The 22,991-nt window shown below is 47.8% G+C and overlaps 1 protein-coding gene across 1 annotated transcript in view; it reads right to left on the bottom strand.

Moving 5' to 3' along the window:
- Positions 1-19,430, bottom strand: part of Ptpn9 (protein tyrosine phosphatase non-receptor type 9) — a 40,852-nt gene extending 21,422 nt beyond the window's left edge. The window contains exons 1-2 of the mRNA XM_090321779.1: positions 19,248-19,430; positions 1,820-1,963 (exon numbers count right to left, since the gene is read on the bottom strand). Coding sequence (XP_090177905.1) covers positions 1,820-1,963; positions 19,248-19,310 — 207 coding nt within the window. The 5' untranslated portion in view covers positions 19,311-19,430. The remainder of the gene's footprint in view (positions 1-1,819; positions 1,964-19,247) is intronic.
- Positions 19,431-22,991: the final 3,561 nt, after the last annotated feature.

The following is a 22,991-nucleotide window of genomic DNA, read 5'->3' as shown; positions in this document are numbered from 1 at the left end:
CCTGAACTCAGGATCTAGGGTCCTTCATCTCTGCTTTAATCTCTTCTTTGCTCCCATTCTTCTCTCTCTTTCCCCAGTCCTGGGTCTTGAACTCAGGGCCTGGGCACTGTCCTTGAGCTTTCTCAAGACTAGCACTCTACCACTTGAGCCACTGCACCACTTCTGGCTTTTTCTGTGTATGTGGCACCAAGGAATTAAACCCAGGATTTTGTGCATGCTAAGCAAGCACTCTGCCTCTAGTCTATGCACCCAGCCCAACTCCCAATCTGACGCAGCTGTGTTTCTTTCTGTCTACCTCCTGGCATCTGCCACAGTCCTCTTGCTGTCTGATTCCTGCTCATGCTTCAGGTTTTCGTTACAAGTATTTCTTTACAGAACATTCCCTTGACCTGTCTAGTAAATAAATATGCTTCCCCAAGGCCCAGGGTTGCATCTCCATGAAGTGTCTGTAATGGTTGCTTTATTATCTGCTGAGTAAGTGCACAACACTGAATGAACTCTGGTCCTACGTTACCGCTAGTACTTGTCTTTCCATTCTTGTTGCTACTGTTGCTTACAGAGGTCCTAAACACCTTTTTCAGGGGCCAGGAGTGTGGCCTAGTGGTAGAGTGCTTGCCTAGCATGAAGTCCTGTTTTTGATTTCTTAGTACCACACACAAGGAAAAGCTGGAAGTGGTGCTGTGGCTCAGGTGACAGACTGCTAGCCTTGAGAAAGCTCAAGACAGGGTTGAGGCCCTGAGTTCAAGCCCTAGGACTAGTGCAAACAAACAAACAAAACAACAAAAAAAGTATAACTAGAGTAAAATCTCGTGTAGCTGTATTTGTAAAAGGTACTGATAAGACCTGGATCTAATATAACAAGTCTTTTTTTCCCCCCTGGTACTAAAAAAACTCTTCTTCTTGAATGACTCTAAACTCGGCATTTAAGAACAGGTTTCTATAAATCCCAACTATCCCGAAAACCTGTGGAGTGAATGGGCCAGATCGCTAGGGGATGAGAGAGAAAGTGAACACTCAGCAGCTGCAGGAAAGAGAATGATCCACCGTCCTGACAGCAGGACACAGTCAAGTGTTGGTACAGGTAGCCACCACCCTGTTCTGCCATCCAAGTGTCACAGGACAAGACGATCGACAGGGGGCCAGGAGTTTGGCCTACTTAGAGGTAGAGTGCTTGCCTAGTACGCACAAAGACCTGGGTTCGATTCCTCGGTACCACATGCATAGAAAAGCCAGAAATGGTGCCGTGGCTCAAGTGGTAGAACTCTAGCCTTGAGAAAACCCAATGACAGTGCTCAGGCCCTGAGTTAAAGCCTCAGGACTGGTTTAAAACAACAAAAAACAAACAAAAGAAAAAACCATGGCTCACTCCTGTCATCCTAAGGAGGCTGAGATCTGAGGACCTTGGTTCAAAACCAGCCTGGGTAGGAAAAGTCTGTGAGACTCTTACATTAGGCACTAAATAATGGGAAGTAGCACTGTGGCTCAAAGTGGTAGAGTACACAGGCTGGGAAGGTGGCTTAATGGTAAAGTGCTTGCCTTGAGCAAGCATAATTACAGAAAAATCCAAATGACACTGTGGCTCAAGTGGTAAGAGTACTAGCTTTGAGCCCAAACTCAGGGACAGGGCACAGGTTCTAAAAGTTCAAACCCCAAACAAACAACAACAACAAAAACCTTTAGGGACAGAAGTAGTATCAATTCACCATGGCTGGGCAGTCTCAAGCATTCATATTTCATAGCTAGAGAACATTGTGTGTATGAGAGAACACGAAAACTTTCCAAAGGACGCCCCCTCCCTGACCCACCCCACCCTACATACTCTGTACGAGTGGAACAGCTCCACAGCACGAAGCACGTCGAATTTCCTGGCCATGAGGAACTTGACGGCCACATTCCAAGACAGCGGAGACACGTTGTACTGGACTGTCCACTTGTTTATCTCTTCAAGAAACTGCTTGGTAGCCTAATTGAGAAGCCAATTAAGAAATAATTAGTAAATAAATAAAACAAGAAAAACAAAATGATCATTCTGGCAAAAGTATCATTGTTTCCCCAAGCCAGAATGAATACCAAGTTTGTGACATTTCCTACAGGTAATGAGAAAAGATGAGAGAGGGAGAGAGATCTAAAGTCAGATTTTGTTGTTGTTGTTTGTTTGCCAGTCCTGGGGTTTGAACTCAGAGCCTGAGCTCCTGTCCTTGGGCTTTCCTCCAGGCGAGAGCTCTACCACTTGAGTCACAGTGCTACTTCCCGATTTTTTCTAAGTATATGGTACCGAGGAATTGAACCAGGGTCTTTGTCCATGCTAGGCAAACTCCCAAGCCCTCGAACAATCTTAAATTGCACACAATGTAATGCATGGGGACGCATGAGCAGAGCCAGGGGGAGAGCATAGCTTTCCTGATGACATTTTCATTACTGGTCCCAAAGCAAAGCAAAGCAAAGCAAAGCAAAACAAAACAAAAACCCCTTTAGTTTTCAAGTGCAGTGTTTTAAGGGCCCTCAGAAGGACTGTTGCATAACGGTGTGGAACAGCCATCACAGCTCACTGCAAAACAATCAGCAAAGGGTTTGAACTTTGGAATTAACTGCACTACTTAATAGTAACAAACCAATCAGGAAGAGCTGAATAAAAAAAGCCAGCTGTTCTTTGTGCTGACTGACCCCCACAACATGTTTCTGGGCCTTATATGCCCCCCCAAACTGTACACCAGAGCTCCCCGAATCATCAGCAATTCCTAACCTCAAGATGGCAAGACACCTGTTTCTAGAACTCTTGCAAGCCCCAGGCCTCCTTATTATAACTAATTATAACTGATCTAGCCAAACTACCCTTCTATTTCTTTCCTTTAGAGCGATTTGAGATTTTTATGCATGCTTATTCTGAATTGCATGGCTCTCCTCTCTCTTCTGTCTAGAAACTTCTCCCAGTTATTAGTCTACATTGTGATCAACCTGCTAGAATTATGAATTTTATTTACCTATTTTTTATTTTTATTTTTGCCAGTCCTGGGGTTGGGCTCAGGGCCTGGGCACTGTCCTTGGGCTTTCAAGACTAGTGCTCTACCACTTGAGCCACAGCACCACTTCTGGTTTCTCTTCTACGTATGTGGTACCAAGGAATTGAACCCAGGTCTTCCTGCATGCTAGGCAAGCATTCTACCACTAGCACAAACTCCCGTCCCAGAATTCTGAATTTTAAACATGCTTCATTATCATTTGACCCACATTGATGATGCATTTATTCATATTAAGCACCTACTTATTAAGCCATTATCTATGCTTAAAAAAAAAGTATGTTGGGCTTTAGTGGCTCATACCTGTCATCTTAGCTACTCAGGAGGCTGAGCTCTGAGGATAGAGGTTGAAAGCCAGCCCAGGAGGAAATCCACGAGACTCTTATCTGCCATGAACTACCAAAAAGCCATAAATGGTGCTGTGGCTCAACATGGTAGAGCACTAACCTTGAGCACAAAAGCTCAGGGACAGTGCTGAGGCCCTGAGTTCAAGCCCCAGGACCAGCTCAAAACAAACAAAAAGTAGAATTAGTACAAAAACTAAGTTTGTGCTGGGAACACAGTTCAGTGACTGTTTGCTTGCTTAATATGGAAGACCCTGGGTCTGATTTTCAGCATGGCGAGTCGGAGAGGGGGAAAAACCAAACCAAATAAAACCACATTTGTTCCACAAGATGTAAGATTGACTTACTGAGTGACTATGGACAAGGAAACCATACTTATTTTTTTCAGTTGAAATAAGGGTGACAAGAGTAACGCAAGCCCAGCCTAGCCAATGCCAAGCATGCTGTCAATACATTACATTGGAACAGCTAACTGGACTTCCAGAGGTTCCCACCAGAGCACCTCATTCGCCCCTCATTCCTATACAATGACAACAGAACTTTGTACAGGTACAGCAGGGAGGAGTGAGGCGCCAGGCTGCATCTGAGTTCTAGAGCCTTCTAGAGCCTTCCACCGGAGGCACTGGGAAAGGAGCAAAGCAGCCATCCTAATCAGGCACAGCTGGTGAAAAGAGCCAAGAAACAGAAAAAAGCCAGATCACACTCAGCTGACAGCAGCCCAGGGGAAATGAGCCTGAGAAGGCAACCAGACGAACTTAAAAATGCTCCCCCACAAAACCCAAGACTGAGTAAGTGGCCAGCATGAGAATGAGGAAGGACAGAAAGGAAAAGAAGTGGGCACAGAACAAGCCTACAAATCCCACTAAGTAGGGGAGGGATGTCCCCAGGAAACGTGCAAACAGTATCTTTTTTTTCCAAATATGTTCTTTGAAATCCAATCCTGTAGTGAGCTCCACAGCTTAGCGGAATGTGTGATATTTCCAATAAAAATTAGGAAGAAATAAATCGACGTATAGGGTGCAAGGAGGTGATCTGAGCTTCTCAGACGCAAACTACCAAGATGACAGGCCAGGGTTCATAAGTAAATGATTAAGAAGAGAAGGAAGACGCATTGTACAGCTACAGCCCCCTGAGAGAAAGGCTCAGGGTCTCATTCACTCCCTTCCAAGTACATCTTGCTTTCCTTTTCAAAAATTTTTTTATTTTTTTAAAATAAACTCGCTAGCTCTAAGGTTCTTAATGTCCCGTAGCTCTCAAGAACTAGCCTTGAGCTGACCTCTGTCCCCCTGCTGGCCCAGGATGTTATTGTTGGCTTCAAGCATGGGAACAATCCTCCCTGCTGTGGCCAGGACAAGGCCTTGCTTGAAAAGTCCAGTGTACTGTAAACAGGGCTGTGGTATTTACATACGTCCTGTGGGCCCCACGCTTCTGGTGGATGAGATGAACGTGGAAAGAAGGAAGTCTCTAGGATCATTCCCGGTGCTCTGTCTGCTCACAATACACATCTAGCATAACCACCGAGCAGACACCCTTCCTCCCCAGCCCTGCTGGGTACCCAAAAAACAAGTCCTAGTGGGGCCGGGAGGACCACAAGTCCTAGTGGTAGAATGCCTGCCTGGCACACATGAAGACCCGGGTTCGATTCCTCGGTACCACATACATAGAAAAAAGCCAGAAGTGGTGGTGTGGCTCAAGTGGTAGAGCTCTAGCCTTGAGAAAGCCCAAGGACAGTGCTCAGGCCCTGAGTTCAAGCCCCAGGACTGGCAAAGTAATAAATAGGAGAGAGAGGGAGGGGGTGATACTGTTCAAAAGTCTAACTACTCAGGAGACTGAGATTTAGCATGGCTTACCTCCAATTAACTACCAAAAGAAACCAGAAGGGCCTGGGAATTTGGTCTAGTGGCAGAGTGTTTGCCTAGCATGAATAAAGCCCTGGATTCAATTCCTCACTACCACATACACAAATAAAAAAAAAAAGTCATTTGGTATAAAATAAAAACTATACTGTTGGTGGGGTGCTGGTGGCTTACGCCTGTCATCCTAGCTACTCAGGATGCTGAGCTCTGAGGATTGCAGTTCAAACCCAGCCCAGGCACTTAACTCTGTGAGACTCATCTCCAATGAACCACCAGAAAACTGGAAGTGGTGCTATGGCTCAACGCCATAGAGCACTAACCTCGAGCTGAAGAGCTCAGGGACAGCACCCAGGCCCAGAGTTCAAGCCCCATGACTGACAAAAATGAATAAATAATAAGTGTGTGTGTGTGTGTGTGTGTGTGTGTGTGTGTGTACACAGAAGAGAAGAGAACGTATGTGCATGCTCGCGCCCCTAGAATGAAGTTGTAGCTCAAACAGTAAAGCATTAGCCTTGAGCACAAAAGCCCTCAGGGACAGCGCTGAGGTCTTGAGCTCAAGCCCCAGGACGCACACACATACATATGTGCACAAATGGACACGCGCTGGGAAATGTTTGTCAGTTTAGTAGGCTACATTCTGAACACTAGCCTCTGGTGTAGAAACAATGGCACCACAGAGAATAACACCAAAAACTCCCAAGAGGATAACCACACAAAAGGTTTTAAAAAAAGGAAAAACAAAGTACTGGTACTGATATTTCACAGGCAGAATTGTAAACTAGGGCAGCCTGGGAGAATGAAGAGCCAAAACCATAAGAAACGTCTACTGACATAACCAGAAAACCCCTGTCCTGCAAGGAACTGGGTTTTCTTGCGCCTGGGGCCTTGCAGAAGTCTGGCAGGGTATGGGGTCAGGACACCCCCATATACCCGTAGGCCATTCCTGCGCTCTCACACTCCAAAGCACCAGGTCTGAACTTGGTGTTTCAGGCAGGCGCTCTACCACTCGAGTCACAATTCCAGCCAGTCTCTTGTTTTATTTCCTTTTTTGGCCTGGATTGATCTGGAACCCCTGGATCCTCCCCAGCTCAGCTACATCCTTGCTAGGGTTGCAGGCACGAGCCAGACCCCTCAGCTTTGAGCTCCAGTTCTGTCATCTGAAAAGCTAAGGCTGATGAAAATGAGTGAAGTCTCTGAATGGACAGTCTTTGAATGAATTTTTTTTTTGGTGGCTGTGGTGGGGTTTGAACCCGGGGTCTTGCACTTGCTCACAGGAGTCCCTGCCCTTGAGCTACAACCCCAGCTGATGCTCCTTCAGAGTTGATTCTGGTCATTCTACACTAAAATTTCTTCTAACAGAGGCAATTATATGACAATTATCACCAATTCAATCTCTCTAATCTATAAAAAGGAGAGGGAGAGGGGGAGGAGAGAGAGGGAGAAGCAGAGAGAGACAGACAGATATCACACCATGTAGCCCAAGCTAGCCTTGAATTGTAACCCTTGTTGCTCAGGGCTGGGACAAAAGCCTACATTTAAATGAGAAATCTCCAATATGCATTTATCTGTGAGAAAGAATTCTCCCAACAGGGAACACTCCTCCTTCTCTTTTGGAGCTTGGTGGCCATACAAAAGCATTTGTGGCTAAGAAGTATTTACAGGTCGGGCCTCCGTGTTTCAATCCTTTCTTCCTGGCTGGAGCTGGGGGTCAGCCAGGCCTGGGGAAGCCTCCATAGGCTTTTTCACAGCACAAGATCTTTTTCACAGAGCCCAGTGACTTGTCACTATAATAAAAGGAAAACTATTTTGTGCAGAACAAACCTCAGTTAAAAAAAAAAAATGCAGCCAGTCTCTGCACTGAAATATCTAAATAAGGAAAAGGACTAAACAAAAAAACCCTCACTAGTCCAACTTTTTACAACTTTGAAGGAGCATTTAATTCCCCATTATTCTATGACAGATACTTAGTAAACTGCTTTTCCTCTGGTCTGTTTTTCTATCTAAATTATTGCTGTTGTGTCTAGTAATCTCTCTTCCATATCCATCTGCTGAGAAAGAGAATCTAAGCAAACACACACAAGTTTAAGGCCCAGAAGAGCGGTTCACTGAATTTCCTTTAGCACTGTAATACTGTGCTATGTATAGAAAAGTGTCCTTCTAAATGAATATTAATTCTAAATGAATGTTAAGCTAATATTATTGCAAATGTTTTCTTTTTATTAGGAAAATACTGCTTTCCTTAAAACATGACTTAAAATTCCCTTTCCAGAGGGGTACAGGTGGCTCATGTCTGTAATCCTAACTCCTCAGGAAGCTGAGGTCTGACAAGGAAAGTCCAGGAGATTCCATTAACCACCAAAAGGCCAGAAGTGGAGCTGTGACAGATTGCCAGTCTTGAGTGGAAAAACAGCTAGGCCCTGACTTCAAGCTCCAGGGTACTAGGAAAAGAAAGGAAGGACGGACGGAGGGAGGAGGGGAGGGAAGGAGGAAAAAGAAAGAGGGCTGGGGTAGAGAGTTTGGCCTAGTAGTAGAGTGCTTGCCTAGCATGTACTAAGACCGGGGTTCAATTCCTTGGTACCACATTCAAGGAAAAAAAGCCGGAAGTGGTGCTGAGGCTCAAATGGTAGAGCTCTAGCCTTGAAAAAGCCCAAGGACAGTGCTCAGGCCCGAGTTCAAGCCCCAGGACTGGCAGAGAGAGAGAAAAGAAAAGAGGGCTGGAGATGTGGCTCAGTGGCAGAGTGCTTGCCTAGCATGCACAAAGCCCTAGGTTCGATCCCTCAGTACCACATAAACAGAAAAAGCCATAAGTGACGCTGGGGCTCAAGTGTAGAATGCTGCTTGAGTAAAAGAAGCTCAGGGACAGTGCCCAGGCTCTGAGTTTGAGCCTCACAAAGAAAAAAAAAAGTTAACACAGCTTCTCAAAAGTCTACTGTATCATACAACAGAAAACCATTCACCCATTAAGAGTAAAAGAAAACAAACAAACAAGAAAATCCCATGGGAAATGCCAAGGTAAAAATCACCAAGAAGAAAGAGCAACTATTGCCAGGCGTGGTGGCTCATGCCTGTGACCCTAGCTATCCAAGAGGGGGAGATCTGAGGATCGAGGGTCAAAGCCAGCCCCGGGCACTAAAGTCAGTGAGACTCTTATCTCTAATTAACCACTAGAAAACCAGAAGTGGAGCTGTGACTGGAGGGAAGGGCGGTAGCCTGGAGCTGAAGAGCTCAGGGACAGCACTCAGGCTCAGAGTTCAAGACCTGTGACCTACAAAAAAAAAAGCAACTATCAATGCTGCTGAAGAAATCAAATGGGGCTGGCTCTGAAATTCAGAACTCTGGCAAGCAGAGTGCAAGAACCAAAGAAGAAAGCTAACCACTATTAAAGGATTAACATCACACTGGGCGCAGAACAACAGGAAACCATGGCTGACCAAGTGTAGCTCCCCAGAAGATTTCAAAGCTTCAGGCAACACTGCAGGACCAAAGTGAAGGGCACCATTAACTCCCTGGTGTTAATAAGTTCCGCCAGCAGAAGCAAAGGCTCAGGGTTTCTCAGCAGTCCAGCAGCAGCCAAGTGTGGCACTTGCAGAAAATGGTCTATGCCTTTCCAGAAACAAGAATTCTGTCTCTCTCTGGATGATGGCCCCCCTTCCATTTACAAGGAAGTGTCAAAGCCAGGTACCAGTGGCTCACACCTGTCATCCTAGCTTCTCAGGAGGCTGAGATCTGAGGATCACAGTTCAAAGCCAGCCCAAGCAGAAAAGTCTGTGAGACTCTTATCTCCAATTAATCAGGAGAAAACTGGAAGTGGTGCTGTGGCTCAAGGTACAGGGCGGTAACCTTGAGCTGAAGAGCTCAGGGATAGCGCCCAGGCCCAGAGTTCAAGCCCCAGGATTGAGGAAAAGTGTCAACATGTGTTACAATGAAGAAGACATTTCAAAACCATGTATGGTGAGTGCTGGCCTGTAATCCCAACATGGGGGGGGGGGGGGGAAGCCAGGAGAATCATGGTAAAAATCATTTATAAAGCATTTAATATGTACCAAAGATGCAATCCTGGCCACTGAGGAGGCTGAGAACTGAGGACTGGGTTGAAAGTCAAATAGGGTAAAGAGCAAGGAAAGCTGACATTTTTGTTATTGAGCACTGTCCCTCAGCCTCTTTATGCTCAAGTACTGTGCTTTTTTTTTTTTTTTTGGTATAGTCTCTAGAACTTTTCTGCCCCAGATGGCTTTGAACCACAATCCTCAGATCTCAGTCTCCTGAACGGCTAAGATGACAGTAGGGCCAAACATGATTGTTTTTAAAACAAGTTTAACAATGCCAAGTGATATTTGTTAATAATCTTTATTCCAAAGCCCAAGTACAGATTTCTACTGCAAAGGGATAAAAAATTATGGGTGCTTTGATGAATGTGTCACCTTCTGTTGGACTTTCCACAGTCTATTCTTGGCACTGCAGGACATGGATCGCCCTCAATGCTGGCTAGAGGCATCTGTCTACAGATTGTAACATGGCTCCCTCTGCACCTTAACCACGCTCCAACAGAAGAGACAGAGAAAAATACTTCCACAAGGAAGTAAACAACTCTAGACGTCATAGGAGAAAAGTCTTGACTAGAGGTTAAGGGGTAAGAGAATATAACACAGCAGTGAAACACAAAAATCACCAGCAGCAACAAAAACTGGAGAAGAAACAGGAAGAAGAAACCATTAGCAACAGCAGCCACTGAGGTCCCCAGACGAGAAGGGCTTATGCCACTCTTTTTTTCTGCTGGTTAATGAGGGGAGTGAGTGAGCCACAGAACCAGAAGAAAACTGGAAAGTCATTCTGGAGGAGGGAAAACTATCTCCAAGCCGTGGAAGGTCCAGGCAGAGAAACACAAGGTCTATACACTACTTGGTGTTGTAAAAAACGATGGCTCAGAAGTCAGGAGAGAAAGAAGGGATGCAAATGGCTGTCAATAAATTGGGAGTTGGTCTCCCAAACAACGCCAGAATGTTCTTCTTCCATCCTATTCTGCCAGTCTGGCTTAACTTTGTTTACTCTGGGGAAGCCTAAATCACTCTATGCAGTTGTCTTGCTTTCCATCCAGGCATCGTCCACAGGGCACTGGCTTCCAGGAAATGAGGAGGAGACACTGGGCCACGTCGTTCATAGTCCTAACACACTCCATCCACAGCAGGGGGGTGCCTCGCACAATTCCCCCAGTAAGGGGGTGAGCCATGGCTCATGCCAGGTCCTGGCAGCTCAGACCAGTAATCCCAGCTACTCAGGAGGCTGAGATCTGAGGATCAGGGTTCAAAGGCAGCCTGGGCAGGAAAGTCCCTGAAACTCTTATCCCCGATTCACCATCAAGACAGCATTTCCTTTATGTTTTCCTCCAGCAGATTCGATACTTAAGCAATAATTTCTGATTCATTTTGTGTGGATTTTTAGAATTAGGGAAAATGATTTTCTTTTATTCTTTCTATACATGGATTTCTAGTCTATTCAAAGAAAAAAATTAATTTCAAGACCTCTTTTTTCTACAGTTTTTTAGTATCTTTTTTTAAATCAGATGTCTACAGCTGTGTGGGTTTTTTTCTCTTATCTTTCTATTCCAATGATGCCCATGGAGGTTAGATATTGTCTACTATTGTCACGGTGCTTTGTCACAATCAGTCTTCCGTTGTAGAATTTTACAACATACAGACATGATTCCCACCCATGAAAATCTGAGTAGATTTGTAAATATGTTAACAATGGGCAAATCTCATCCTAATCTTCGTTGCGTATGAGCTGAGCACCATGCATGCATATTGGTCCTGGGGCTTCAACTTAAGAGCCTGGGCACTGTCTCTGACCTCCTTTTGCTCAAGGCTAGCACTCTACTACTTGAGCCACAGCTCCACTTCAGCTTTTTGGTGGTTCATTGAAGGTAAGAGGCTCAAGGACTTTCCTATGCAGGCTGGCTTCAAACTAAGATCATCAGATCTCAGCCTCCTGAGTAGCTAGCTGAGCTACCAGCGCCCCGCTCTTAATTCCATTTTAAGACTAAGTAATATTCCATTGGTAAGCACATATCACCTTTTGTTTATTTGCTTATCTGCTGGTGAACACGTGGGCTGGGAATGTCTTGGCTACTAAGAATGTTGTGCTGAACATCGATGTACAACTACCTCCACAGAGACCATTTTCAGTGTGTGTGTGTGTATACTAGGGCTTGACCTTGCCTTCATGCCCTCCTTTGCCTTCTTTGCTCACAGCTGGCACTCAATCCCTTGAGCCATGGCTCTACTTGAATGGACAGTTACTTCTACTTGCTGACTAACTGGAAGAGCCTCCCTGACCATCCTGCCCAGGCTGGCTTTTAACCATCCTCAGTAGCTTAGGTTTACAGGTGTGAGCAATCATGAATGATTTTTTTTTTAAGGGGGGAGAGTGGCATGAGGGTTTACAATCACTGAGACTCCAACCCCCAACTACAAACTGTCCTTATCTACATATTGAAGCGTGAGTCACTTTTAGATCAGGTGACCTTTTCAAAGTTTTATTGGGGACTGGAGCTGTGCTTCAGAGCACAGCCTTTGCATGCACAAGGCTTCCCTTCAATCCCCAATACCACTGCACTAATCAAGTAATTGAACTTTTATTTGAAGAGTGCTGGTGGCTCATGCCTGTCATCCTAGCTACTCAGAAGGCTGAGACCTGAGGATCACAGTTCAAAGCCAGCCCAGGCAAAATGTCCATGAGACTCTTATCTCAAACTATAAAGAAAAAGCCTGAAGTGGCACTGGGGCTCAGGTGTTAGAGTGCTATCCTTGACCACACAGAGGCTCAGGGACAGCGCCCCAGGCCCAGAGTTCAAGCCCCAGGAATGGCAATAAATAAATAAATAGTCATTGTAGAGACTCTTGAAAGCCCTATATAATGATAGTTTAATAATGGTAGAGCCCTTGCCTAGAACTTCAATTCTCACTTCAGAACAATTTCATAACTGCAGTCATGGCAGTGCGTGCTTATAATCCCATGTATTCAAGAGGCATAGACAGTTCTAGGCCAGAAACTAACTAAAGGCAAGAGGACTGGAGCATGGCTCAAGTGATAGAGTACTTGCCTAGCAATTACAAGGCCCTAAACGCAAACCCTGTACTGAGGGATTAAAAACCTGATCCCAGCAGAGCCCTGGAGGCTCACATCTATAATCCCAGATCCTCAGGAGGCTGTGATCTGACGATCTTCGAAGCCAGCCCAGGCAGAAAAGTCTGTGAGACTCTATCTCCAAATAACCACCAAAAAAGCTAAGCTGGAGGTGTAGATCGAATGGTAAGAGTGCCAGCTGAACACATAAGCCAAATATCAGCTGAAGCAAACCTTAGTATCAGCAAAAATACATACATAATCCAAGACTCATATTCAGACATTTTAAGAGTAAAATTCTCACACCCAAATGATATTTTACTGAAATTGCTAACTAAAAAAAAAAATCAGCAACTGTGATAACGAAGATAATGAAACTTTGTCACCCTTTTCTGTTCTTTTTCCCTCTGAAATGTATCGATTTTTTCTTTTTGTGTAGTCCTGGGGCTGGAACTCAGGGCTTGGGTGGCAGTCCCTGAGCTTTTCTTGCTCAAGGCTAACACTCTACCACTTGAACCACTTGTGCCATTTCTGGCTTTTTGATTAATTGGAGGTCAGTCTCACGGGCTTTCCTGCCCGGGCGTATGCTCACTGGATCTCAGCCTCCTGAGTAGCTGGAATGATAGGCGTGAGATCCAGTGCCCTCTAGCAAGGCCTCTGATTAACATTGAATCATTTGATCTCTCTAGTCTGGTCACTTCCGGGGAGAGGGTTGACATTTAGCACAGGACCTGTGAGACTGTGGGAAAGGGGAAGTTCTCGGCCACAAGAAATGGGACGAAACCCCTGCCCTTGGGAAACGTGCCAAATTCCTCTGAAGTCTGCCGTCCAGCAGTGTAATTTTTAGCTTTACAAGATCCCATTAGGGCCAGGGGTGTTACTTAGTGACGCAACACTTGCGTTAGCATGTACTATGTTCAATTCCCAGCCCTGCCAAAAACCAAATGTTTCCGAAGACTCCACCATAAAAATACAAACCACATAGACTCAGAGGCCTGCTTCTTGAAAGTGACAGTGTATAAATATAAGATAACTTGCTGACATCCACTAAAACAAAACACTAAGTGGAGGTCCCAAGGGGTAAATTCTCCTTAGGATTAAAGGAAGACCAAAAGGTCACTATTGAAGGAGAAAGGGTAGGGAGGCGCTCCCCTGTGAATGTGCTAAAAGCACTGGATGCAGGGTTCTACAGGAATTTCCTTATTGATCCTTATCATGCTACAATCTCCAAATCACAGGCACCAGTGGCTCACGCCTGTCATCCTAGCTACTCAGAAGGCTGAGATGGGAGGACTGCAGTTGGAAGCCAGCCTGGGAACAGAGGAAGGAGGAATATAGGGGAGAGACAGCGACAAAGAAAAGGTGTGTCAGCTGTGAGCAAGAAAGCTGAAGTGGAAGCGCAAAGTCGTGAGTTCAAGTCTCAGCCCAGGTACCTTCGCATTTATGTGTGCACAAACACACACACATAGAGAGAGAGACACACACAGGCACAGATACATACACATATCAATACCAAAGCCTGTAAAATTAGCTACTATATAAACCCACTGAAAAATGGAGTAAATTGGTTAATTGCTTCATGGGAATTAACACAGTATAACAGAGGAAATGCGGGGGGAGGGAGGAGAACAGAGAACAGAAAATACAGAATAACCCCAAACCTGTGTGGAAATCACTGGCTAGCTATGAGGCCTTGAGCAATTTCCTTCTCTCCCTTTGAGTTTTCTTGCTGGCAAAATGAGGGGATTTAGTTCCATTCTTGAGAGGATTAAGTGGAGGAGAAAAGTCCAACACACAGTCTGACTCAAAACAGAAGTGCAGGAAACAGCTATTACTTGGTTATTATTCATGTAAACCCCTTAAAGGCAAATCCCCAATGCAGGCTCCAGTTACTGAGGAACTGAAAACATAAAGGCAAGAAATTGGGGCTGAGAGGCAGTTCAGAGGGAGATACTTGCCTAGCACATGTAAGGGCCCTGAATTTGAACCCTGGCACTGGGAAAAGAAAAAGCCAGAAACAAGTTACAAGAGAGGATTCGTAGTCATTCAACATGTCGAGTGGGGAAATGTGAAGTAATAAGGACCTTAGCTATCAAGCCAAGCGCCTGTCATCCTAGCTACTCAGGAGGCTGAGATCTGAGGACCCATGTTAGAAGCTGGCCTGGGCAGAAAAGTCTCTGTGAGACTCTTATTGCCAATTAACCCCTCAAAAGCTGAAAGTGGTGCTTTGTGCCACAAAGTGGTAGGGCAATATCCTTGAGCTGAAGAGCTCAGAGATGGCGCCCAATCCAGGAGTTAAGCCCCAAGACTGGCAAATAATAATGATAGCTGGGTGCTAAGGGCTTACACCTGTAACCCCAACTACGCAGGAGGCTAGGATCTGAGGATCCGAGTTCAAAAAGCAAACTCAGGAAAGATAAAACCCCAAGATTCAATTAGCCAGCAAAAAGCAGGAACTTGAGGTGTGGCTCAAATGAAATAGCTAAGGAGAATGTAAGGCCCCCAGTTCAAGTCCCTGGTACCAGCACAAAAATGAATGAGTCAATGAATGACTTTCAAAGGAAAGCAGCTTTGTGCAATACCTGTTAGCAGGGAGGGAACATGGGAAGAATGTTGGCTCCAGAAGCCAGGGTGCCTGGAGGAGAGAAGCAGTGTGAGATCAAGGCTCATGAGGGTGGAAGAATGCACAAGAGCCCCAGAGCAATGGAGGAGCCAGGGGGACAGAGCAGCAGTTTAACACTTGCCCTACCTGGGTTCAAACTCAGAACTACTGGGGAAGGGGGAGGGGCACGCCCTGAACTCAGGGTCTGAGCACTGTCCCTGACCTCTTTTGCTCAAGCTTAGTGTTCTACCGCTTGAGCCATACCTCCACTTCTAGCTTTTGGTGGTTCACTGGAGATATTCCGGTCTCAGCCTCCTGAGCAGCTGGAATGACAGGCGTGAATGAGCCATGGCGCCCTGCCCTTCAAGGATATTTTAAGTGCTTGTATCGGGAGCAGGTGAGCTAAGGGCGGTGTCACAGTCTGACTTTAGTTTCTGGAGCACAGATGGATCAGACAGGCAATTCCTCTTAGAGGCTGAAGGAAGCTGAACTACAGAGATAGGAAGACTGGGTAATATATTCAGGACAAAGGGACTGCAAAGTACTCCAGACTTCTCAATGGTATAAAAGGAGAATGCTATTCAGGGCTCACTCCTGTAACCCTAACTACCAGAGAGGCTGAGAACAGGATGATCAAGATTACATGTCAGTCTGAGCAAAAGGCTTGTGAGACCCCTCCCCCACCCACCCACTTCTTAATCCATGGCTGAGTGCAGTGTCTCTCAGCGCCATCACCTGTGATGCTGGAGATTGCGAGGGGAGGGTTTCAGCTCTAGGCCAGTGACAAGGCAAGTCCAGAAAATGGAGAAGGAATCTGGACTACCATTTCGAAAGTAGCCCAGAGACCCTATCTGAAAAATAACTAGCAAAAGGTAAGGCTGGGACTAGTGCTAGCCTAGCATGCACAAAACCCTGGGTTCGATTCCTCAGTATTACACAGAAGAAGCCGGAAGTGGGGCTATGACTCAGTGGTAAGAGCATCAGCATTGAGCGAAAGAGCTTATGGAAGAGCTCCAGGACCTGAGTTCAAGCCCCACAACTGACCCCCCAAAAAGTAGGGATGGGAGGCTCCGTTCAAATCCCACTGAGGGTGGGGGGAGAAAGAAGGGGAGGGGGGAGGGAAAGGGCTAGGAAAGAGAAAAGTGACACTATTCAGAAGGATCTACTCCAGAAACATCTGTAAGGAAGTTCACACATACCACAAAAGGACCTAAATTCATTTTTTTCTTTTGCCTGAAATTCTGGCAATCCCCTATTTGCTTATGAAATAAATGTCCAAAAGATTTTTTTTTTTGCTACTTTCAAATGGATTCACAAAAGTACAGAAAATTTCCAACTCTGAGATATTTCAAAAATTCTGCCACAAGCTTGGAAATAAACTCCAAGTTCTAAAATTGGTTTCAGCAATGAGCCAACATTACGGGATGAATGTGTCATTTCTCATGACAACGCCTCTGATAAGACTGATACCCATTTGCTGCTGTTTAAGTATTTAAAAGAAAATTTAAGTCAAGAACTCAAGCTGAGCAATGGTGGCTCACGCCTGCAATATTACTTAGGAGGCTGAGATCTAAGGATTGTGGTTCAAAGCCAGCCTGGGCAGCAAAGTCCCTGTGAGATTCTTTTCTCCAATTAACCACTCAAAACTGGAGGTGGCTCTATGGTTCAAGGGGTAGAGCACTAGTCTTGAGCACAGACAGGCTTAGGAACAGTGTCCAGGCCCTGAGTTCAAGCCCCACAACCGAATACTCACGTTAAATGAAATGAAACTAAAATATGAGACTAATTATTTCCATAATTTAAACTGCTTTTATTTTTATTATCTTTTTTGGGGGGGGTGGGTCATGGGGCTTGAACTCAGCCAGGGCGCTCTCCCTGAGCTCTTTAGCTCAAGGCTATGGCCCTACCCTTGAGCCAAGCCCCATGTCCCCTTTTCTAAAAGTTAACTGGAGATAAGAGTTTCAGGTTCAAAGCCCAGCTGGCTTCGATCCTCAGATCTCGGCCTCCTGAATATCTAGGATTACAGGCATGAGCCATCACGCCTGGCTATGTGGCTTTTATATTTGTGTCTCAGCATTTCTGAAATGCCTGTAGAAAATATAGACTTTTATTGGGGGGAGAAATAGCAAGAAAGAGAAAAAGAGGCAGGGGCCAGTGGCACATGCCTATAATCTTAGCTCTCAGGAAGCTGAGATCTGAGGACCACCGTTCAAAGCCAGTCAGGGCAGAAAAGTCTGTGAAACTCTCAACTAGAATTATTCACAGAAAAAAGCAGAAAATGTTGCAACAGCTCAAGTGGTAGAGAGCTAGCCTTGAGCAGAAAAGTTCAAGGACATCTTACAAGTCCAAAGTTCAAGCCCCAAGGGGGAGGGAAAGGGGAAGGGAGCTGATTAAAACTGGTGTTAGATTTTCAGCTTCTTCTAAGATTCAGACAACATACTTAGCTCTTACTATTATGTGCATAGACAGGAGACCTTGAGAGAAAAGACAAAAGTCCCTGCTTTAAAGGAGTTTACAATGTTAAGAGGGAGGAGGAGGGACAGGTAAATGACTCTGGAAGCTGAGGGTGTAGTCCATTGTGGAGTATTTGTGTAGCAAGCACCAGTGCTAGATGGATCCCATCCTCAGCACCCCAAAATATAAAGGGAGGGAACTGGGGGGAAAGCAAAGGAAGGGGTGACAAAAAAAGAGAAAGAAATATACTCACTACCTGACTTAGGAAAATGATAACCCCTCTGTTAATAATATATTTTTTGCCAGTCTTGGGCTTGAACTCAAGGCCTGGGCATTGTCCCTGAGCTTTCTCCAGGCTAGCGCTTTACTACCTGAGCCACAACACGACTTCTGGCCTTTTTAATGTGTATCTGCTGTCAAGGAATGGAACCCAGGGCTTCAGTGCATGCTAGGCAAGCATTCCCAGCCCACACACACACAGACAGACAGATAGAAAGATAGACAGACAGATAGGTAGACAGATAGGTAGACAGATAGACAGATGGGTAGACAGATAGGTAGGTAGGTAGGTAGATAGATAGGTGGGTGGATAGGTAGGTAGGTAGGTAGGTAGATAAGTAGGTAGGTAGATAAGTAGGTAGGTAGGTAGGTAGATAGGTGGGTGGATAGGTAGGTAGGTAGGTAGATAGGTAGGTAGATAGGTGGGTGGATAGGTAGGTAGGTAGGTAGGTAAGTAAGTAGGTAGGTAGGTAGGTAGGTAGGTAGGTAGATAAGTAGGTAGGTAGATAAGTAGGTAGGTAGGTAGGTAGATAGGTGGGTGGATAGGTAGCTAGGTAGGTAGATAGGTAGGTAGATAGGTGGGTGGGTGGGTAGGTAGGTAGGTAGGTAGGTAGGTAGGTAGGTAAGTAAGTAGGTAGGTAGGTAGGTAGGTAGGTAGATAAGTAGGTAGGTAGGTAAGTAGGTAGGTAGGTAGGTAGATAGGTAGGTAGATAGGTGGGTGGATAGGTAGGTAGGTAGATAGGTGGGTGGGTAGGTAGGTAGGTAGGTGGATAGGTAGGTGGATAGGTAGGTAGGTAGGTAGGTAGGTAGGTAGGTAGATAGGTGGGTGGATAGGTAGGTAGGTAGATAGGTGGGTGGATAGGTAGGTAGGTGGATAGGTAGGTGGATAGGTAGGTAGGTAGGTAGGTAGGTAGATAGGTGGGTGGGTAGGTAGGTAGGTAGATGGGTATAGAGATATCTGCATATGTATATTTTCAAGTCGATCTAGAGCAGGATGGCTGATGGAGCGAGGCGGGAGACAACTGAGGAGCTGCAGAAGTGTGCACAAAGTAGGAAAGGCAGGGAGGGAACGGAGAGCGAGCCGGCCTCCCCCCGCCCGGGCCTCGGCCTCTCCCCGCCAGCCTCTCCCCGCCCGGGCCTCGGCCTCTCCCGGGCCCCGGCCTCCCCCCGCCGGCCTCCCCCTCTCTGACGTGGTTCTTTGCTGTTGTTTCCCCCCCCTCCTCGACTCCCACCCCGACTCTCTCTCCCCGCCTTCCCCTCACGTCAGGGCGGCGTGCAGGCCCGGGTCGAGGTCCTCCCCACCCGAGGCAACAAAGGCTGGGGCCGGAGCGGCGCCCCGGGCCCCCCCCCCCCCCCCCCCCCGCCGCCCCGGCCGCCCCGGCCCGCCGCCCCTCCGCGGCGGGAACTCGGGGGCGACCCCGCCCCAGCCCCCGCCCCCTCGGGGAGCCTGAAGGTCAAGGGCCCTCGGGGACAATGGATGGAGCCGGGCGGGGGCGCGCGGGACCCCGGCGGCCGCCCCGGGCCTAGCCGCGGACACACCCACCGCCCGGCCCGGCCGCCCGGCCCCGCTCACCTGCTCCTCCTCCGGGGTCAGCTCCGCAGCCGCGTCCGGCCGGGGCGCGGCCGCCGGCTCCATCCCGCCCGCCCGCCCGCCGCGGCCTCGGCTTCCGCGTCCGCGCCCGGCGCCTCAGCAGCGGCCCGCGGCCGGCGCGCGCATGGCGGGGCCGGGCCGGCGCCCGCGGCGGCTCCGCACGAGAAGCGCCGGACGCCGCGGCCTCGCCCGCGCCGCCCCGCGGACGGGAGGTGGGGGAGGAGGAGGAGGAGGAGGAGGAGGAGGAGGAGGAGGAGGAGGAGGAGGAGGAGGAGGCGCCGGCCCCGAGGGGCGGAAAAACGCCGCGGAGGCCGCGGGCCGCGCCGCCCGGCTCCCCGCCCGCGTCCTCAGCAGCCGCGGCGGCCGGCGGGCAGCGCGCAGGGCCCGGCGGCGGCTCGGGCGCCCCGCTCCCGGCTCACGGCCCGCGCCGCGTCCGCCCCGGCGCCCCGCGGCTCCATTGACAAACCCGGCGGCGTCTCATTCACAAACGGGCGGGCGGCGCGCGGAGCCGGGCGGGGCGGGACGGAGGAGGGGGAGGAGCGGAGCCGGAAGAGGGGGGAGGGGAGGAGGGGGCGGAGTGCGCGGGAGGCGGCTCCGCCCCCGGAGCCCCCCGAGCCTGCAGACCTCACCCGTCCAGGGGCTCGCCTGGCCCGCGCGGGGACCCGAGCTTCGTCCCTCCGTGTCCCCCACACACGGACGAGGCCAGCCGCGAGCCTGTGGCTCAAGCGGTCGAGCTCCAGCCCTGGGGAAAGCCAAGGGCGGTGCCCGGGCCCTGCGCTCGCGAGGGCCCCGGTACTGCGGTGGCTCAGCGCCCGCCGCCCTGGCTGCTCGGGAGGCTGAGATCTGAGGATTGCCATGCGAAGCCAGCCCGGCACTAAAGAACTGGGGACCCCCCGGTTAGTCACCAGAAAAGTGGACGCGTCTCTGTGGCCCAAGGGGTAGGGCGGTAGTAGCCTTGCAATGAAATGCTCAGGGACAATGCCAGGGCTCAGGGACAATGCCAGGGTTCAGGGACAATGCCAGGGTTCAGGGACAATGCCAGGGTTCAGGTCCCACAACTGACAAAAAAAAAAAAAAAATAGGCTCAAAGAAGTGGAGCACCAACCTTGAGAAAAAGAAAAAGAGCTTGGCAATACTGCCCAGGCTTCTCGGTTCAAGCACACAATCCAAAAAAACCCCACCCCACCCCCCCAAAAAAACAACCTGGTTTTCTTAGGAGCAGAGCTGAGAGGCTGAGGAGTGAAGGGAATGGAAGTGAAATGCAAATTTTTTCTCTGGTTGATATTGTGTGTATTTTATTTCTATACCTACAGAAAAGCGCCAGTTGTATATGCACAACCCGATGACTTTCCTTAACACAGGTGTGTACCAACACCCAAATCAAGAAATACAGCATTCTAGGGTTAGGATGTGGTTCAAATGATTAATTGCCTGGCCTGGCAAACAACAAGGCCCTGTTAAAAAGAAGAAGAGAAGAGCGAGGCACTGATAGCCCAGGAGACTATAATCTGAATTTTGAGATTCAAAGCCAGCCCAGACAAAAAAAAAAAAGACTATGAGATTTCAATGGACCAGCAAAAAGCCAGAAGTGGAGCTGTGGCTCAAGTGGTAAAGCACCAGTCTTGAGGGATGGGGAGGAGCAATACATTATGCCCAACTTGAGGTATCACATCATGCCCTTGGCCCAGTTCCCATGCCCCTGAAATGTAACCATTTGCTTAGCTCTAACGGCACAGTTGTCCCTGTTTGAATTTTGTAGGTGGATATGTAATTTTTTTAGAAGTACTGAGGTTTGAAGTGGAGACCTTGCGTTTGCTCACTTACTATGCTGATACTCTACCTACTACTTCAGTCCTGTCTACTGCCACTTGTTTTTAGAAATAGAGTCCAGCAAACTTTCCTTCCACAGCTGCCCTTGAGTTGTCATCCTCTAGCCCTCAGCCTCCTGAGTTAGCTAGGGGACCCCACCAGCACCTGGCTAAAACATTATCATCATCATTACTATTTAAATAGTAACATGAACAAAACATACATATGGGAGTCAAACAACAAACCATTGGTTGGAGATGGGTGCTAACAGGATCTCATACCACTGTACTTTCACAGTTTTTGCCCATTGTTCTGCAGGATACCGGAAGTCAGTGATTTATCCAAAGTTGCGCAACTCATTAATTGGTATTAAGTTAGAACTTGAACCCGGGCGTACTACCTACGAGTCCAGGGAGGAGTTTTCACTAAGTGAACTAACAACAGAAAACTTGGAAATGTTTTCCCACACACAGCTGCGTGCGGGGGTGCACAGCTGTGCAAAGGAAACATTCTCCAGAACCACTGCTGATGGCATCTTATTATTACAATTTTTGGGAGTTCATCAGTAGAGAAAGGCAACCAAAATCAAATACAGGCCAGGCGCTGGTGGGACTCACGTCTGTAATCCTAAACTACTCCAGAGGCTGAGCTCTGAGCATCACAGTTCAAAGCCAGCCTGGGCACTAAAAAGTTCTGTGAGACTCTTATCTCCAATGAATCTGGAGAAAACCGGAAGTGTGCTGGGGCTTAAGGGGTAGGGCAGTCGCCTTGAGCTCAAAAGATCACAGGGACAAGTGCCCAGGCCCAGAGTTCAAGCCCCATGACTGACAAAAAAAAGGGGGGGGGGACTGCATGCCTTTGCCTTTTCCAACTTAAATCAACAAAACCAAGGCTGGTCCCATCACCATCTAAGATCAGTCAAACCTTAGGGCCTGTAGAACAGGTTGCGACTGCAACAGGGGGACTACAAGGTTGTAGTTCACAGATCAGAAGGGGTCTCACCCCTAAGCTGTTTCTTAGTGACCTCTCCCCAGGACACACCTAAAGCGTCTCAATTCTACTTGTATTGAGCCTATTTACTTGCTTGGGGTTTTGTGTTGGTATCCGTCCTGAGGCTTGAACTCAGGACCTGGGCACACTGTCCCTGAGCTTTTGTGTTCAAGGCTAGTACTGCTCTATCACTTGAACCAGAGCTCCACTTCCAGCTCTTTTCTGTCTGAGCTCGATGTAAAACCTTGAGCCTCAGATCTCTGCCTCCTGAGTAGCTGGGATTACAGTGTGCACCACTGGACCACTGTACTGTTTGATGCACTCTACATACTGGTGGTTGGTGGGGTTGTTTTCTTACTGGATGTGCCAGAGGTCTATGTCTTCCTCTGTAATGAGCTCTACATCTCATGGACTAAGAACCAGGTTTTGTCTGCTGGTAACTGAAGCATTTCTAGCAGAAATTTAATGCACCCCATTAGTATTTTATCTCTTGCAATGTCTAACCAAGAAAAAAAAAAATCACATCACACTTGTCTTCTGAGAAGAGGGAACATATCCAAATACCAAGAACTTCAGTTCCTGGTAGGACAGTTCCGAAAATGGTTTACCGACAGCAGCTGGTGGAAACTTCAGCAGAATGTGTGAGCACTAAAAGGGATGAAATGGGCCAAGACTTTAGAAGTCAGGGTTTAAGGACCCTGTGGGGGAAGGGGATAGGAAGAAAGCAGGAAGGTTCATGGCTGTAGAAAGTTTTAAAGAACAGGGGCGAGGGGGCCGGGAGTTTGGCCTAGTGGTGGAGTGCTTGCCTAGCATGCACAAAGGCCTGGGCTCCATTCCTCAGTACTACCTACTTAGAAAAAGCCGGAAGTGGTGCTGTGGCTCAAGTGGTAGAGCACCAGCTTTGAGAAAGCCCAAGGACAGTGCCCA

This window comes from Megascapheus bottae, chromosome 30 (genome assembly GCF_031878675.1).
Source record: "Megascapheus bottae isolate mThoBot1 chromosome 30, mThoBot2.hap1, whole genome shotgun sequence".
NCBI classification, from domain to species: Eukaryota; Metazoa; Chordata; class Mammalia; order Rodentia; family Geomyidae; genus Megascapheus; species Megascapheus bottae.
This window is presented reverse-complemented; position numbering and strand designations above follow the sequence as displayed.